Source organism: Mizuhopecten yessoensis, unplaced genomic scaffold, assembly GCF_002113885.1.
Source record: "Mizuhopecten yessoensis strain PY_sf001 unplaced genomic scaffold, ASM211388v2 scaffold6363, whole genome shotgun sequence".
Taxonomy (NCBI): Eukaryota; Metazoa; Mollusca; class Bivalvia; order Pectinida; family Pectinidae; genus Mizuhopecten; species Mizuhopecten yessoensis.
In genome coordinates this window covers 1,296,250-1,315,616 of record NW_018406512.1, presented here as the reverse complement: position 1 = coordinate 1,315,616, position 19,367 = coordinate 1,296,250, and the positions used below count along the sequence as shown (strand labels likewise).

Sequence of the window (19,367 nt, the reverse complement as noted above, 5' to 3'; positions counted from 1 at the left end):
CAAGCTGGCAAATCTTTTGTTTATCATGGTAACTAAATTTTGTTTGCTCTTTTCTGTCTATAGCCGACGGTCTGACCCTCTTTGCTCCGACAGACAAAGCCTTCGCCAAGCTTCCAGCCGGCACACTGGACAACCTACTGAAGAACAAGACCGCTTTGACCGGTAAGGGAGAAGGTTACTTTGGGTCATTTTCACACATCCTCCTGGTATTTGCAGCGCTTATGATAAAATAAAGGAAGGTCTATTTAACTAAGATAGTATAATGACCGATATCTATATTGATGCCCATAGTCAACAAGATATTTACAGGTCTGCAACTTTTAATGTATAATTAGTCATTTATGATTGTTAGAGCACTTAAACACTTAAACTCTACACGTGTTTCTTATATATACAGAGGTACTGACGTACCATGTTGTCAAGGGAACAGCCTTCAGCGCAGGTCTGACTGACGGAGAGAAGGTCGCCACGCTGGAGGGCAAGGACCTCTCCATCTCACTGGATAATGGTCGGTAGCTTGTGATCAGGTGTAATAGCAATTATCAACTTTGTTTGTTTTCCAACACACAAAAATTAAATATAAATCCTCAATTTGGGCAAAAATATTGCCGTTACTTATATTTTTCAGAAAAAAACCGCTACCGTTTACTGATTTTGTTTTTCTTTTTGTTTGGACTTAGTAGACACGTTATGATAGGCCTATGTGTACTAAGATAACCAAATACAACGTTGGTTTCTTTGAATATCTTTATAAATAATATTACGTCCTAGACAGGGGAAAGGTATTTCTGATATCATTGCTTGCTTTCTTTTTCAATAGGTATGGTAAAGGTAGATAACGCTATGGTTATCCGTCCTGATGACGCCGTAAGCAACGGAGTTATCCACATCATCGACAGCGTCCTTCTTCCGCCACAGTACAAACGTCACTTCCGGCTCAATAATTGAACATCACTTCAATCATAAATACCAGCTACATGTCAATTTCATGTGTATATTGATCATTGATTTGTTATTGTTGTATTGTCAAAGGAAAAAATAAAAATATTTTTTACAAATGCTTTTGTCTATTTTGGTCATTTGTGCTTCTTGAATATGAAGGAAATGTAAATGATTGAGGACATACTCTTGTTCTAATGAAATTGTATCTAGGCCCTCACCTTTAAACTATTAAAGACATTTTGATAAAAGTTAAGCTGTATATCTGTAACTCCCATAGAAGATGTAACTGTATCACTTAAAGGTTTACAAATTAAATACATCCACCAAATTCGAATGTGAACCCGACTAGGTTTCATGTCCGTACTATAATGGTGCCTGGTAGGAATCTCCACACAGACATAAGCTAGGCCAGCAGTCTGAATTACCTGAGGTTTTAATTATATTGTCATTACTAAATTCTTTGCCTATGGTGTAGATATGTTGACATATACATAACTGATTTGATCACAAATATATGTTTGATTTCTCTAAGCTGGAGATCAACTTTAAACATAACAGATTAGCTTTTAGGAGCCCCTGTCCCACTGTATGCAAAACACTAGAGAATCCAATGTGGATTTTGGAATTGCAATCTTCTGGAGACTGGAGATTGCTGGAAAGTTCCTGGAGTTGTTGCGATTGAATTTTGAATTCATGTAGGGTATAACCGCACTGTGACTGGACCACCATTTACTAGGAAGTTCAGTTGGCTAGAGGGACAGTATATGATTTAGATCGGAGGTCTAGGGTTCAAAACCTTGTCTGGCATAATTGCATTTTTACACGAAGAGCTTTGCTATAGATTATTTTTCTATACTTTCAATGCTCCGATACATTTTTTGACAGTGGTACACAGATCCTTAGCTATTCACTTCTTCTGATGACAGAATGTTTTCTCAGCCTACTTTTAGTCGGTTTTCTGCGACCATAAGATAAAGATGAGGAAATCTATCAGATAGTTTGTACCTGATGGTATCGTTTACTATGTTATCTTTACCACTACTGTCATCAACGTGTAGTATTGGTGTGGTCTGTGAACAGCAGGGGACTGAATTATTAGACAGTCTTCACTGTTCCTATTACTGACGTTCTAAACATATACAGATTGACACTCCGATTATCTTTTATGGTACATCATTTTTCATTTAATTAATTTTTAATTGACTTTTCAAAACATTCTCTGGTTTTAATTTTAGTCAAAAAAGATGAAAGTTAACACAGCTAGATAATTATCTAGTGCTTCTATAGTACATGTAATATTTGTATAATCATTTGTTTCATAGAATTCTTACCATGATGAGTGATTCGACCAAAACAATTTATTACAGTATGTTTTTTAAATGTGTCTCAAGTAATAACGTGGAACTATTGTACTTTTGTGATGGGATGAAAAGTGATATCTCAATATCAGAGCCAAAGATAAGAAAGCATAACCAGAGGAAGCACAAGGTAAGTCTCTAAAGGGATGTAGAGTTCGATTAAATTTGGACGTAATGAAGGCCCGTTGTTTGTTTGCAATTAAAATAAAAAGAGGTAAATTAAACCTAGGATCTAATGGGAAAATAACATAACATTAAAGACTTTTGGCCGTCATTGTCCACACATGACTAACAGGCAATACCATCAGACAAAGGTTACGTGCCTGTGCATGATACATTAACATTATACGTTTGATTTAAGATTGTATGCTACTGTCACAGACATGAACTTTTCAGTAGAGTTCCAAACTTAGAAACGCGTACCTGTCAAATATCTACGAGAATTTACATGTGTAAATCGACTAAAATCGGGGCTTAAACCAAGGTACTATAAATTATGAAATAGTGTTCATCAAACTACTGCAAGGGAGATAACTCTCACAAAACGAACGAACACTATAAAATGTACGTCCTTAAGGGAGATAACTCTCACACAAACCACATAATGTAAGTTGTAAAACTTGATGGAATGAACTTAGACCTACGAGTACATTACAAACATAAGTACATATAGTCACAACGTGTATGAAATCAAACTGTGTCTATACAGAAGCTGTTAGTGTGCGGTATAGTATGTGTGCACATATATTTCCTATACATGATCTATGTAAGTACAATGTAGACACATATATATTATATACAGCGATACATGTTTGGTCAAAAATACCATGCATGTGAAAAAGTCATAAGACTGTAACAATATAATCTGAAACAACACCGGACTTCAGACTCCTGTACGTAAGAAAAAAAACGTTCATAAATCTGTTTCCATCATCTATTGTTACTTAATCAATCTGAGCATTGTTCCATTAGGATTGGTCAAACTGTTATTTCCATAAGCAATGAAGTGAAGACATAATAACTACATCCTCTAAACAATGCTATAACATATATGACGGTATAGCCTGAGTTTGCTCTGGCCCTGACACCAGACTTAGACAATTTGACAGATAGATGTCAGGCCCCGACACCAGACTTAGACAATTTGACCGATAGATGTCAGGCCCTGACACCAGACTTAGACAATTTGCCAGATAGATGTCAGGCCCCGACACCAGACTTAGACAAATTGACAGACAGATGTCAGGCCCCGACACCAGACTTAGACAATTTGACAGAGAGATGTCAGGCCACGACACCAGACTTAGACAATATGACAGATAGATGTCAGGCCCCGACACCAGACTTAGACAAATTGACAGAAAGATGTCAGGCCCTGACACCAGACTTAGACAATTTGACAGAGAGATGTCAGGCCACGACACCAGACTTAGACAATATGACAGATAGATGTCAGGCCCCGACACCAGACTTAGACAATTTGACCGATAGATGTCAGGCCCTGACACCAGACTTAGACAATTTGACAGACAGATGTCAGGCCCTGACACCAGACTTAGACAATTTGACAGACAGATGTCAGGCCCCGACACCAGACTTAGACAATTTGACAGAAAGATGTCAGGCCCTGACACCAGACTTAGACAATTTGCCAGATAGATGTCAGGCCCCGACACCAGACTTAGGCAATTTGAAAGATAGATGTCAGGCCCTGACACCAGACTTAGACAAATTGACAGACAGATGTCAGGCCCCGACACCAGACTTAGACAATTTGACCGATAGATGTCAGGCCCTGACACCAGACTTAGACTTTTTGACAGATAGATGTCAGGCCCCGACACCAGATTTAGACCATTTGACAGATAGATGTCAGGCCCTGACACCAGACTTATGCAATTTGAAAGATAGATGTCAGGCCCTGACACCAGACTTAGCCAATTTGACAGATAGATGTCAGGCCCTGACACCAGACTTAGACAATTTGCCAGATAGATGTCAGGCCCCGACACCAGACTTAGACAAATTGACAGACAGATGTCAGGCCCTGACACCAGACTTATACAATATGACAGATAGATGTCAGGCCCTGACACCAGCCTTAGACAATTTGACAGAAAGATGTCAGGCCCTGACACCAGACTTAGACAATTTGACAGACAGATGTCAGGCCCTGACACCAGACTTATACAATATGACAGATAGATGTCAGGCCCTGACACCAGCCTTAGACAATTTGACAGAAAGATGTCAGGCCCTGACACCAGACTTAGACAATTTGCCAGATAGATGTCAGGCCCCGACACCAGACTTAGACAATTTGACCGATAGATGTCAGGCCCTGACACCAGACTTAGACTTTTTGACAGATAGATGTCAGGCCCCGACACCAGATTTAGACCATTTGACAGATAGATGTCAGGCCCTGACACCAGACTTAGGCAATTTGACAGATAGATGTCAGGCCCTGACACCAGACTTAGACAATTTGCCAGATAGATGTCAGGCCCCGACACCAGACTTAGACAAATTGACAGAAAGATGTCAGGCCCTGACACCAGACTTAGACAAATTGACAGACAGATGTCAGGCCCCGACACCAGACTTAGACAATTTGACCGATAGATGTCAGGCCCTGACACCAGACTTAGACAATTTGCCAGATAGATGTCAGGCCCCGACACCAGACTTAGCCAATTTGACAGATAGATGGCAGGCCCCGACACCAGACTTAGACAATTTGACAGATAGATGTCTGACATCAGGGCCAGAGGAAACTCGAGCTAATGAACTCGGGCTAATGAAGGTATAACAAAGTACAGACAATAACAGTTTATAGGAATTATTATGATGTTTAATGGCAGACGAAAACAGCACATTTTAAACAATATTAACCCAATCAAATATACATAGTATCAACATGTGCAGCATAATTTACAAGACCAATGATACAACTCCAATGTGTTGTCCCTATCAGGATCGACAGTTATGTTATGGCAGGAATGGGGGTACATCACTCTTGTCAGAATTCAGGATGTTTGTACGTTTGTGATAGGGAGCATAGGGATCGTCTGGGTAGTGTCGGTGTCTCCGCCAGTACCCCGTGACCATCTTATCAAGCAGTTTGCTTTGTTGGCCGTTACACATGACATGTTGCTGTAGTCGATAACGACGCTGTAAAGACTTTGCCCACATTCTCTTGTTCTTGCCTGATTTTGTACGAATCCAACCACCCCACTCCATCCGCTTAAACCGAGCTACAACAGCAGGGACTGTTTTTTGCTTTCCTTTCTTAAAGCTGACCATTGTCTTAGTACGTACCGGTTGTAGGAATGGGGAGCACAACTGTGTCAGTGACCTATGAGGAAACAAAAATAAGTTCAATGTAGTCTAACCTTGTTGCTTTAAACTTAATCACTATATAGAAATGTACAGCAAACTTTATTATTCTCCCACCATTTGTCCCGAGAATTTTTGTATCATAAAGGGGTTTGTTTGGCTATAGATTGGGTAAAACTTGCAATGAAATTGTAAAGAGGAAAAAAGACCTTACTGTTGGCAGTAAACTAGGTAGGAAATGGAACAATGAGGATAATTACTGTAGTAACATGCATGATAACAAACTTCAGTAAAATAAAAGACAGAAATACAGAATTGTTTCTTTTCAATTTTGAAAAATCTCATGTACTTATTTCACTGCACTTGTTACTCTTGTACTTCAAATGTTTATTACCATATCAAACCTAATAAGCACACATGCCCATATAAAGGAACTCCACATTTTTTCTGGGTAAGAGGATAGGTGACATAATGAAATCCCCTAAATATGTTGCATACTTCACTAATCTGCTAATACAATCTTCAGGTTTTTGTCGAATGGCTTTGTTCCCTTAAGCATTTAAATTACCAGGCAATGTTAGCCAGTGGTCTAGCATCGTTTCCTGATTCAAGATTACGCCAATTGTCTCCATAAAGTTATTTGTCCTTTGAAAGATTGCACAAATATTTGGGAGGTCGGTTTGAACACATATGGAAAAGGTCAAATTGAGCATGAAGGGGATTTATTAAGAGCACCTCTTTTCTGTTTTTGTAAACGAACAGTGTGCTATATTAGGTCGAATATGGTATTAATTCTACCACATTAGCAATGTTTTTTATTTGTCAAACAGCCATGGATAATTGGACAACAGATCATGCACTTGTCCTTATAATACTACATGTGCAACACTTACACAAAGAAAAAGCCAATTTCTTGGAATTTTTAGAATTATCTAGAACACATTGCCCTATAAGATGCAAGTTATGATTCTTACCAATGATACGATGTTGACTGTGGAGGTTACCCATTAAAGCATTAAGTGATGAGGTAAAACCCATTATAAGATCTAAATTATGAGGCTTACCCATGGTACGTTGTTGGTGGTGGAGTTTACCCATTGGCATTATAAGATCTAAGTTATGCAGCTTATCCGTAATAAGATGTTGGTAGTGAGGTTTGTTTGATGGTTGGAGAAGGAACGGTGGCCCGGACACTGGCCAGCACACTGAACTGTTGCCTGTTAACACAGTATGTGACTTACCCGTGATAAGACGTTGGTAGTGAGGTTTGTTTGATGGTAGGAGAAGGAACTGTGGCTCGGACACTGGCCAGCACACTGAACTGTTGCCGGTTTACACAGTATGTGACAGCTCTATTAATTGACGCCATCTGTCTTGGATTCACTGCCAGTCGACCAAACTTTGAAGTGAGATTGCCCATTCCTGTAAAATAACATATACGTATGTATAAGTTGGAAAGTGTCCAGCAAACTATTTGAATAACTTCTGTTTTGTAGTATTAATGTACAGGTATTCAAAGATGTTTTGTGTATACTTGTGATTGTGTATTGAGTAAGAAAATACTTCTCAAATGGTAAAATTATATATTAATCCTAATCAAATTATTAACATTTCATTATCACCTCCCAAGATAAATCCACCTTGTACACATATATGTATTAAATTTGCACTAGATGTCTATTTCAATTTTTTTTCTGCTAAGAACCAGGCATTTATCTGATGAAGGTGGCTAACAGAGTACAATATTAACTAGTGTAACGGAAATAGTCGACTAATTTGCAACCAGGTAGCTATATTAGTTCCAGAGGCCCATGATGTTCANGGGGGGGGGCAAAGACTAAATTAGAGTGGGGTATGTAACAGAATTGTTCTCGGTTGATCATCTACAACCAGCTGGTGGCTCAATTGGCAGACAGTGATTATTTTGCCTAGTTTTACAGTAAATTACAAGCTGCTTCCCCTGGACGTGACTTAAAGTGCTTTAAATATTTTCCCAAAATAATACATGTACATTAAGAATATCTTTTAAATTTCAATAACAATATTGCTACATATTCCTAATTCATGTAGGAGAAGACGGTAGTAAAATTTAGGTTGTAAAATCACTGGTTGAGTGTCTGTCCAAAGTTTGGGGAGTCTGAGGTTCGAATCCCGATCTCTAGGTTCTATAGGTGATGACTGTTTTAGTGTTCCTCACTTCATGTCTCTGGATTGGATGTAGTAATAAAATAGGGTGGTGGTCATAAATCTTCTGCTTGCAAGAAATTATGCAACTTTTGTGAAGAGAAAAAGCTGAAAATTTGTAACACCGATTATCAGTTAAATATTACAATAATATTTATGGGCGGATTAGTATTTGGTAGAGTGGATAACACTGTGGCCTTCCACGCAGACGGCCGGGGCTCGATCCCTGAAGTCTTCCTACGCATGGATATTCAGAGAAAGCGTTTTTCTCTTGCCCACACAACTTGAACAACCCGAGGTGGAGTATAAATTGGTCTGGGGTGGATGTTGCAGTATCTGTGCTATAGCCTGAAGTATTCAAGTTAAGTGGCACTATAAATGATGCCGTTGGAAGCACGGTCCCACTACAAACATCTCGAATAAATAACATATCTCGTACCGGGTTTTAAAAAATGATCGTACCATGAACGCTTGCAGAGACTAAACCTGCCAACCTTAGAACACCGAAGGAATAGAGGGGACCTGATCGACGTATTCAAAATAATGAAGAAGATTTATGATGAACGAGTCGCGACAAATATGTTCCAAATGGATACCACCAACAGGACAAGGGGACACTCACAAAAAATATTCAAAAAGCGTTGTAACCTAGACATTAGAAAAAACTTTTTCAGCTTCCACGTAGTAGATGCCTGGAACAACTTGCCGCAAGATGTTATAGATGCAGAAGATGTCAAACATTTTGAAATTTTACTGGACAATCACTGGGAAAATACCAACCTTTTTTTTTTTCTTTTTTTTTCGATTTTGTTTAATGTCCTATTAACAGCTAAGGTCATTTAAGGACGGCCTCCCCTGTGTGCAAGATGCATGCATGTAGTGTATGTGTGTGTATTTTGGGAGGCTGTTCATGTTTGTCTCCTTGTGATAGCGCGGAACTGGTGCTGACTTTATAGTGATACCTCACTGAAACATACTGCCGAAGACACCCAGCAGGACGCCCCACGTGCACCCGGTCACATTATACTGACAACGGGTGAACCAGTCGTCCCACTCCTAAATTTGCTGAGCGTTTGTTTGTTTGTTTGATTTTGTTTGCTGAGCGTTAAGCAGGAGTAGAAACTACCATTTTTAAAGACTTCGGTATGTCTCGGCCAGGGGACAGAACCAAAAGCCTTCCTCACATGGGCAAACGCTCAACAAATGGCCAAAAGTGAGGCGTTGTCAAGGGAGACATTAGGAAGAAGAAAGTTATTTAGAAAGGAGAGAAGAGTTAAGGTCCCAAATTTAGTCGCCTCTTACGATCATGCAATTGGGGGCAGCAGGTACAATTCTTACGCCCTACCTGCAGGGCAGCCAACAAATGATTAACTTAATTTTATATATATGATAAAGGACATGTTAATTGTACACCAGAAGTATATCATACTGTAAATATTGTAATATCAACTGATATGGACACAGAGGCTTACAGCCTGCGTCCATTATTTATCGTATTAAATTGTGTTAAATATCCATCACAGACGCAGGCATACACACATAGGGAGATATTAGCCAGGTGGCATAGTATAAGGCAGCTCCTACAAATTCCTCAAAAAATGTATTGATTAATGTATATATGCTAACTGTATTAATTGTATATCTATGAAATGTAAAGTGCTTTAGAGTGGCTTAAGTAAGCTAGATAGGGCGCTTTACCAAATGTTGTATATTATTATCATTATTACTATAAACTTACCAAGCAAGCACTGCTTCAAGGGCGCAGCCATCTTGGACGGTGTAGGGTGTTAATAAAAGTCAAAAGAATATCCGATACGAAAACTGATATTTCCGGAGCGGACCTTTACTTACGAGAAATCGAGCGTTGAAGAATTAAATTAATCATTCGAATTATATTTTCTTTTCTGTGTAAATTCGTAATGTTCTTATGAAGGATAGCAAAAATTTCCAAACCGAAAATTATTCTTATTTTAACATCATTTCCGGAAAATGGTTGTATGATCCGGTTTTAAATGATCGTTTTACAATAACATTGAAATATCCGTTCAGAAACAGAGGCCATGTTGGTAGGTCGGCGGTGACCGATGAGTTAGCCGGCTAAGTTTGGAATTTCAAAGAATCATTGAAATGTGGAGAGCAACAACACACGTACGATCTGGAATACGAGTAGGTTGCCCTATATAAGACCGAGATGGTAGCATACATACATTTGTATAACTGGCATTGCATGCATAGGACGTGTCCTTGAACACGGGAACCTGACATGTGAAGAATGCCGAACCGGCAAACGTATATATTTAATAAACTATTGAGGCCCCAGGTCCCGTTCACTCCCAATTCTAACGCATGTGGATATTCGGTTTGCTCCCATTATTTTCCAATCATTATTAAAATTGCCTCCTGTTTGTTAGCTTCTGGAGCACCGGCAATTCGGCGCTTATAGGAAATTTGTAAACAAACAAGTATTTTCTTAATGCATATTAAAAAAAGGTGTACAAACTGTTTAACAGGTGAGTCTGTGAAATGTATGATTTTAATCCAGTAACTTAATTTCCGGTGACAAAGTTGATTTTCATTGTTGCATTTTTTTGGTACTAGTCTAGTCCGAATTATTCTGACGTTTTATCGACTTTTTTCATATCGGTCTGTCGTCGATTAACGTCAGAACTCCGGCCCTCTATAATATCTGGGAAACAAGCGGCCCGCGCCCGGGTCGCACTTCAAACTGTTATTTTAGAAAAAAAAAAGTCACTTTAACACACATGTCGCACATCAATTCATTTTAGCAATATTTTACATAAAACATTTACTTGCTTATAAAACATCAATTAATAAGTTATTCGATGTTTTGTAACCGATGGTGCATATCTCCTGGTGAAATAAAAGCAGAGTATTTTGACGATGCTTCATTAAATAAATATTGAAATAATTCGCGAGGTTATTATCAATCAATTGTTTACGTAGTGTTAGACGAGAGATCAACATGAAAGTGAGCCGAAGAAAAAAACATGCTGTACGCATAGGTGATTTGAAAAAAACCAATTAGCAGAACTTACCTACATGGAACGGAGCTTCAAATTGAACAACTACATTTTTCGTAATTACGCGCCGAGATGTCGAAACGTAAGTTGATAGGCAATTCTCTGGCATAGGAATTAGGTGTTTTTGAGTTCGGTGCACCAAGGGAGATTATCTTGTGTCCAAGATGGCGGTCTGCCAGAATCGTCGATCTTTTCATGAAAAAAAAACTTGAAATTGCTTACACCTAGATGTATTCTGCGCACCCCCCACAAATTACACGAGTTTTTACGGTACACGCCGAGAAACTTTTGACAGGCACCGTCACAGTCGGCAAAATCATATCCGATAGAAAAAAAGGCTGGCCAGCGGCCTCTTATGTTAAAGGAGTAACAATTAGCCCAGGTTTTCACTGGCCCTGACATGTACACTAGACTTGGACATATCGACAGCAAGATTCTTTTGATATACATCAAAGGGTCAAACTAGTCTTCTCGTCTCTTTCACAAGGTGGCGCATACAGAGTCTTCGATTTTGCTTTGACATATTCCGGAGGGGGGGGAGGGGGGGGCAGAGAACGAAAGGGAGCGTAACCCCTGTGGTATCGAGGATGGCCAGCAATATGAATTTCAATGTTCTACAAGTATTAACATATATAGATATATATTCAAATAGTACATGTAACAGAAGGTTGCCAATGGTTTGTTTTTAGATTAAGGATAGAGAGTGCATGTTTATTTTATGTAAGTACCAGGTATCATGAAAATAAAACCTCTGATAATGATAAAGCTGTTGTAGGTATTAATTTCCATTTCTTATATTTACAGTGTGTTGGATTAAGACCTGGATTGCGCAGATTGAGCACCAAGCCACCTGCATCAGGCAAGGAGACAAAAAGTGCTAGTCAAAAACCAAAGGCCAATGTTCCGCCACCAGCAGAACCACCACCACGGCCAAGGTATATCTTTCATTACTGGCTACATACATAGGATTGATAATATTTAATGTCTATTGTTATAAATATTAATAAATGTAAATATATGGATTGAACGGTTTACTATAGAACAGTTGTTTAGTTTCATTTAGTTGTTCTTAAATAATTAATTCATTTACTGTGTTTTGTATATAATATGCATAGTCCTTTAAACGACATTGGCGGAACAGCCCTATATCTAAATGACCTTGGTGCCAATAATTAACTGTAGTCATTTGAGCAATTGACGCATTCTCCATGTTATCCGAAACGAACGAACGACAAGACTCTCATTGAACAAGGTTAATCTATGACGTCATAAGTAAACCACATGTTACGTCACAACGAGTTTTTGCATTCATACTGACTCAAATGAAATGCATTTTTGCTGGTAATGTTTATATGAATGTCCTGTAATTGTAACTTTTTGTAGTATTTTACTATGGGTACAATCTAGGATAACTGAACCAGTGCTTTCCTGATTAAGCTTATTCTCTCCAGACAAGTTTGTGATAACAAACAATTTAATAGTAGCTTCACCATGCATTATACTAATATAAAAGTTGAATTATTTGTTGTCACAAATTGGCAGTTGATATGTGTTGCATTGATATATCAACTATTGGCGGTTATAATCTTTGGGTGTTATTGTATTTGCAGTGTTCTATACGAGACATGTATTCCTGTTTTCTTCTTAGTCGTGTTCCTAAGTTACTGGGTGGACTGGTTTTGTTGAGTGGAGCTGGAGCAGGACTCTACTGGTATGACCCGTCCATTCTTGATTGGGTGAAGGAACAGCTTAACTTGACATCTGCTCCTAGGTAAGTTGACATTAGAACCTGATATACATGTTGAATGGGTGGAGGAAAAAGCTCTTTGCATTCTTCAAGTTACTCAAGGTGAGATGGTCATTCAATCTGGTGTATGTGTTTGGGCCACTGTTCAATCGTCATTAGTTTGGTGAGCTTATAATATATGGATGGGTTTGTTGACAGGAATGGGCTTAGAACTATTGCCAGATGATTTGATAAATATATTAACATTTGATAATAATAATACTTAATAATTCAAGGTTCTTATATACCGCTTTATCACAACCTAGTTCTTAGGTCGTCTCAAAGTGGTTCACAAATTATTCTCCGCGGTTATAGGGCCTTTGTAACCAGCCAATATCTTTCTCAGCTCATTGGGGAGCATACAGCTGGTGCTGCCATTTCGGCATTCACAGCTAGCATTCTACAATTCTAGCACTGCCCAACCACATACTCATTTACAGCTGAGTAGACTGGAACAAGCAGAGTAAAGTATCTTGCTCAAAGATACAACGTATTGCTGTGCCGTGACTCGAACCCGAACCCTTTGGTCATGAGCCAGGCGTCCTACCACTAGACAACTGTACCTTGATACCTGGACACTTTAGCGTAGTTAAGATTTGTTTGTTACATTTCTAGCACTGAAAAGGTTCCAGCAGAGATATGGCCACCACCTTTAGCAAAGAAGAAACCTATAGACGCACCGCCATCACAGGTAGGTTCTAAACATTTTCTAGTTGTGACAACATAAACATTCTCCAGACTTGGGTTTAACAAAAAGATCACGATTATTTCACTGCAATCCTAATTAAATTGATGTTGTAGTCAAAGTGAAATTTTTTATATGTTTCTGAAGGTTATGAAAAACAAATAATATAAAATAATAGTTAATTTCACAGATTTACATCTGATATAATTTTAATTCAAGCTTTCTTTGTTTTTAAAAAATTCTATTCAGCAATCATTTTGATTGAGAATTTGTTGGTCATTAAGTTTTACATATGGCCATTGTACTTAAAGATATATTCAAAGTTCCACTCAATTAAAAAGACAAACAAGAAAAAGCAGTTTCATATTATACAATACTCATATGTTGGTCCCCATTTAAGGACAGGGGAGATAACTGATCATTCCAGATAATGCCAATAAAGTAAATAAAACGGGATAAATTATTGCTAATAAAGTAAATAGGGGTGCTAATTAAGTGGTTATTCCAATTATTGCTTATGAAGTATACAGGGGAGATAACTATTCCTGCAATTCATTACAAATTAAGTAAATGGGAATTTACTTTTCAATAGCTGCCCTTTAGTTGATCCATTTGTTGCTGTGATAGATTTTGTTTAACCTTGTATAATTACTGTAATTTTTGTTTTCTATTATGGTCCAGCAGCAAGAAATAAAGACTCCTGCTCCAGGTGAGATCCTGTTTAATATATATATCCTAAATTCAATTTAACTTATTTGAATGCTTAATTTGTTGGTGCACAACTGGTAGCTAAAATGTAATATTGTAAGTGTGCCACAATAAAGATAATCTTTGGTGAGTTTTCATGTCTTATGAAAAAGATTGTTAAATTTTGTTCTATAAACTAAAAATTTCAATTTAGCTTGTCACACACTCACTGAATGAAAAAAATCTTGACACTATTAAGATGATTTAGATTTTAAAATTGAAAGTTTTATTAAAAATTAACGTACATACATTTATTCTGGTATCTTCCTTCAACTGGTTAAGACCTCCTGAACTGTGTTTTGTTATAAAATATCCTCATAATGCAGACGTTTGTTGCCCTTTTTATTTGTGGTTTTACAAAGAAATACAAACTTTCTGCTAATTCTCATTCAGAAATTACAGGCAAACCAAATGACACAGATCTAGCTGAAAAAAGGAAAAAGGAACAAGAAGAAAAAGATAAAAAGAAATTAGAGAAAGAGCAGAAAATGGAAGCCAAGAAAAAATCAGCAGAAGAAGAAAGGAAGAAACATGAAGAAAAGAAGAAACAGGAAGAACGAATGAAAGACGAAGAAATAAAGAAACGTGAAGAAGAAAAGAAACAAGCTGAAAGGACCGCACACAACTCAGGTATTTATTTCTCCTTGGATGTCATTCAGTCATGTGCTATAGGAACAGAGATCACTAAGAAATGTAGAATGTTCCATCTTAACCTGTTATATTCCTTCAGTAGGTCATGATCAGTGACATACTACATAATGAATGCTTTCTCACCTTGGAGTTCTGACAATGTCCTGGTTTGCAATTGAATGATTGCTATTTTTAGATAAATTTATAAAGCCAAGCCAACCCGGCCAAACTGAACACCATCAATTGTTAAGTTTAACAGTACACAACCATATTGTCACATAAAGAAATGTATATTGGGGCAACCTCATTGGACTCCTATCTTTGGAATTATGGATAGAAAAGGCTATAAAACATATATTACCTGTGATTATTACCCAATTCTATAACATTTATCTTCTTTTTGTCCCATGTAATTTACTTTCAATTAAAAAAAGTCGTGTTTGAAGTGGCTAGTGAAAATGTTTACAAAATGTGCCTTCAGAAATATGTTATTATTAATGATGATTTTGTTTGAAATAAATAGCATTGTTAAAGAATTTGGATGGGCCATTGGAAGATGTTAACAAGATAGTGACAGAGGCCTTAGAAACCCAAAGTCAGGTGCTGGAGAAGATCAAGGCACACACACAAAGTCTGAAGAGAGCGTTGGATGACAATTCTCCGGTAATTAGTAATCTTTTCCTCCATGTCATTTTACAAAGTTTGTGTTTCATTGAAATTAAAGTGAACTTTTTTTCACAGCATATTGATCCTTGAGATCGTTAATACTGTTTGACTTAAATCCATAATTTTGTTGATGTCCTTCAGTCGGAGCAGCAGTTAAGTATGGTCACACAATAGTGTTATAACTTATTAGTGTAAACTTTGATGATGGGAAGGCTCTGTCATCTTACTTATTCCTCTTATATCTGACCCCTCATAGTAAAATTTCACTGAAATGCATCTTAGGTTTAGGATTATAATTTTATACAGCCTCCATAATAATGCAAGGTTGCTCTGGATGGATATAGTATGGTAACGATAAAAACTCTTGAATGAGTTAAGGGTGAATTGTATGGAGAGTTCCAACCTCCTATGTTTTTGTTATCATTAATGTGTGTTTATTTATACAATTAAGCATAAACTCTGACTTTTTGAAGAGATTTGCTGCATGGTTTGCACTTTTTCCTGGATATTTACTTACATCAGTGTGAAGACTGTATATAGAAGATACATCACTGATTAAGGATGTTGTGTCTCAACTCCCTCTTCTGTAATTTAGCATAAAGAATCGCTTAAAATCTATTTAAGGACTTGATTGACACTTGTTGTAGGGGACTGCGGTTGGTACTGTTTTGATTTAATTCAGATGTATATTGATGCTGATGAAGGCAGGGCTAAACATTTTGTATACTTTTCATACATTGCTAGGTGTAGGACAACTGTCAACATAACTTGCACTTGACTCGTAATGTTTGTTATTAGATTGAGGATAAGGATGGTCAGTGGCAGAGTGTGGTGGAGGCCTCCCAAGCATGGAAGCAAATAGCTAGTGTGTCTGACAGTGTCGTCAACAAAGCCAGGTAAAACTGAAAACAAAGCTAGATAAAACTGAAAACAAAGCCAGATAAAACTCAAAACAAGGCAAGGTAAAACTCAAAACAAGGCAAGGTAAAACTGAAAACAAAGCCAGGAAAAGTCAAAGCTAAGCCAGGTAAAACTCATAACTCTCTTAAGTGAGATCAAGGACTACTGTCTGAGGTGGGTCATCTGTAAAGCCAGGTGAGATTTAAAAAACACAGCCCTGGGAGGTCAAGGTCAACTGTTTAGTTATCTAAATGCGTAGGGTTTCTGATAAAATCAATATGTCTTATTGTATGTTTGGATCAAATGAACTAAAGACAGGTAATTGATTCATCTGATAGATCATAGGTTTATACTTAAAATCGTTTATACTTAAAATCTTAAGCTTCAAGATAAACATTATTAAGTATTGAATATCTTTTGTTTAGACACATATTACGAGTTTGTTGATGATGTTTAGTATGGTACCCTATAGGGGTGGTGCAGTATGGTACTCTATAGGGGTGGTGCAGCGGATAAGGCCCTCGCCATTTACCATGGCAGCTGGGGTTCAGTTCCCAATTTAGACATGAAAGGAGGTATTGGTTCACCTGCCTGACCATTGCATGTGGGTTTTATCCAGGTAATCCGGTTTCCTCCCACAATAAGCCCTCCCCACACAATAATGCTAACATCTGGGCCAACAAGAGTGATAAATCTCATGAAATACAAGGAAAATTCTAATTGTAGGGAGGAGCTAGGAAGACTGAATTCTGTGATTCAAGAAGTGAAAGAGAATGCTGATGTGAAGGCTAACAAAGTAGTCACAGCAGCCGAAGACCGCCTTAGTAAACTTACAAGTCAGATGGACCTCATGGTAGAAACGGTAAATATCCAGAGATCTTTGTTTCCAGTCATGCTTGTTTATAAATAATGATTTACAGCTATTTGACATTGAAAAACAATTCCCCAAATTATTGAAATTCCTGGTATATTCCAATTAATCATTTCAAGACAATGAACACAATGTTGTAAAAATTTAGAAAACAACTTTTCTCACAAAATGTGATTCTGCTTTCAGATAAAGAAGAGTGAATCCGAGTATAAAACAACTGAACAGTTTACTGAACTCATTGAGAAGGGAAAGATGCAATTTCAGAGAGAATTACAAAGTTTGATGCCGGATAAAAAACTGGGCGCAGGAAAAGGTGAACTGGTGTAGCCATTGTTATCATCACTGTAGATTCAATATAACAACGTTAATTAATCGTAAGGCAAAGTGTACTTTGGAAAGTATTTCATGTCCAACATCTATCATTGTTAGCTACATGTGTTGACATTTTCATCTGGAAGCAAGGATTATATAATCTTGATAAACATTGAACTGCTTTCATAATCTGGCCCAGTTCAAAGCTTGATTAGCATCAATATGTAATCCAGTTTTTCAGAGAATCCAGATGTCTTAAAATTCAAATGTTTTCCTGTTTTTGTTTTCTCTGTAAGTGGAAACTAAATTTTTGTATGAAGGTACATTTTAAGGTCACCTGAGACAAAGTCTCAAGTGACCTATTGCGATCGCCTTTTGTGCGTCGTCGTCTGTCATCCGTCGTGCGTCCGTAAGCAATTTACACAATCGACTTCTTCTCCAAAACCCCTGAACCAATTTCAATGAAATTTTGCAGAAACCTTCCATGGCTAAAGGTCAACAGAAATAGTGGCTGATTTGGTCCCCAGCCCCCAGGGGCCTGAGGGGCAGGGCCAAAAAGGGTCAAATTGACTAAAATTTCAAAAATCTTCTTCTCAAGACCCCGATATGGTAGAATCAAAGACTCTTCATAGATGGAAGAGTCTTAAGGTGCTTTACCAAAATTGTGAATATGACCACCTTATGATTTTTATTGGTAGTCTGTGTTAATTGGTATTTTTACTATAATGCACAGTGTCAATGATGTATGTGAGTGTTTCGAGTCCCTATCCTTGTGCAGGTCAGACCCTCAGCGAGGAGGAGCTGAACTTGCTAATTGGACACGCACATGGACGGATAGAACAGTTGCAGCTCCAGCTGGCTGAGCAGATCGCCATGGAGAAGCAGCGGCTCCAGGCCGCAATAGATTACCAGAAACGTGAGGATGACCATGTAGCTAATCTCAGTATGAATAACGCTTTGGAGAAACTACAGCAGCAGTTTGCAATGGAAAAGGAAAACTGGGTGAGTATATGTTTTTTCTTACCCTTGCAGTTCATTTCTCATAAAGTGATAAAAGTGCATTGAAGTTCATATCATACCGCACTCAGGAAATTGAAGAGAAAAAAATGCAGGGAAAAGTATAATTTAAACACTAAATCTGATATAACTTTAATATGACCTACTTTGTTTGCTTCAGACCTATTTTTTTTTAATTTCACTGAACATTCCAAACTAGGCTTTTGTCGTGAACACATTTGTTTCTGACATCAATTTCTTATCAAATAATTGAGTTAATCAATGTTTATATCTAGATCTGCACACATATTAAAAGATTTTTTTGTGATATTGAGAGAGAAAAAAACTATTACTGCAAGTAAAACAAGGCACAGATCCTTGGATATAACCTGTGTATGTGTTTTGTCATTTGACAGGCCACTGAGGCACATGAAGATTATGAGAAGGAACTTAGACACATGTTAGCAATGCAGGCTTCTGCACATGTTGACAATTTAGGAAATAAGTTGGCGATGCAAGAGCTTGAACTCGCTGAACGATTTGATGCCCAACTCCAGGACAAAATTTTAGAGGAACGTTTGGGCTATAAAACACAAATCGCTGGTTGCCAGGCTAGGTTAGGGGGTATTGAGGCGGCAGTGGAAGGTAAGCATTAAACTAGCTGTGGGAAACAGTAGTAAACCTTAGAGTTGATGATGAGCTTGAGTTGGAGTGTCTATTACATGATTTAGTGCTTAAACTTATATTTTCTCTGATAAGAAACATTGTTGGGGAAAGCACTGCCTATTGTTTTTTTACAAATTAAGATGCGAATGTCATGGCATAATTTAATTACAGTTTTATTAATTTTTATAGTAGTTGTATGAGGCAACTAATTTGCCATCTCACCTTTTGTAGACTCCCCCCCCCC

General features: G+C 37.7%; 3 protein-coding genes across 4 annotated transcripts in view; 2 read left to right on the top strand and 1 right to left on the bottom strand.

The window, feature by feature from the left end:
- LOC110452031 (transforming growth factor-beta-induced protein ig-h3-like) overlaps positions 1-1,060 on the top strand; it is a 14,288-nt gene extending 13,228 nt beyond the window's left edge. Inside the window, exons 6-8 of the mRNA XM_021500293.1 lie at positions 69-162; positions 398-508; positions 821-1,060. Of these exons, the coding sequence (XP_021355968.1) occupies positions 69-162; positions 398-508; positions 821-948 (333 nt within the window). The 3' untranslated portion in view covers positions 949-1,060. The remainder of the gene's footprint in view (positions 1-68; positions 163-397; positions 509-820) is intronic.
- Positions 1,061-5,136: 4,076 nt separating this feature from the next.
- On the bottom strand, positions 5,137-9,619 carry LOC110452023 (39S ribosomal protein L35, mitochondrial-like). The gene is made up of 3 exons (XM_021500282.1): positions 9,562-9,619; positions 6,881-7,061; positions 5,137-5,658 (listed from the first exon to the last, which is right to left on the bottom strand). Exons 1-3 carry the CDS (start codon positions 9,590-9,592, stop codon positions 5,292-5,294), a joined length of 579 nt encoding a protein of 192 aa, XP_021355957.1. The 5' UTR covers positions 9,593-9,619; the 3' UTR covers positions 5,137-5,291.
- A 238-nt stretch (positions 9,620-9,857) lies between these two features.
- Positions 9,858-19,367, top strand: part of LOC110452056 (MICOS complex subunit MIC60-like) — an 11,006-nt gene continuing 1,496 nt past the window's right edge. The window contains exons 1-12 of one of the 2 annotated variants that reach the window (XM_021500334.1): positions 9,858-9,989; positions 11,669-11,799; positions 12,513-12,635; positions 13,266-13,341; positions 14,017-14,044; positions 14,476-14,712; positions 15,236-15,375; positions 16,177-16,274; positions 17,005-17,140; positions 17,336-17,462; positions 18,240-18,463; positions 18,874-19,102. In XM_021500334.1, coding sequence (XP_021356009.1) covers positions 9,951-9,989; positions 11,669-11,799; positions 12,513-12,635; positions 13,266-13,341; positions 14,017-14,044; positions 14,476-14,712; positions 15,236-15,375; positions 16,177-16,274; positions 17,005-17,140; positions 17,336-17,462; positions 18,240-18,463; positions 18,874-19,102 — 1,588 coding nt within the window. In that variant the 5' untranslated portion in view covers positions 9,858-9,950. The remainder of the gene's footprint in view (positions 9,990-11,668; positions 11,800-12,512; positions 12,636-13,265; positions 13,342-14,016; positions 14,045-14,475; positions 14,713-15,235; positions 15,376-16,176; positions 16,275-17,004; positions 17,141-17,335; positions 17,463-18,239; positions 18,464-18,873; positions 19,103-19,367) is intronic. The other variant, XM_021500335.1, reaches the window with a different exon arrangement.

Excerpts from the sequence above, each read along its gene's own strand:
- LOC110452023 (XM_021500282.1), bottom strand. The coding sequence starts at position 9,592 with ATGGCTGCGCCCTTGAAGCAGTGCTTGCTTG. Across the intron at positions 7,062-9,561 it reads CTTGAAGCAGTGCTTGCTTG|GAATGGGCAATCTCACTTCA; the intron begins GTAAGTTTATAG and ends GTTATTTTACAG. Across the intron at positions 5,659-6,880 it reads CTACCAACGTCTTATCACGG|GTCACTGACACAGTTGTGCT; the intron begins GTAAGTCACATA and ends GTTTCCTCATAG.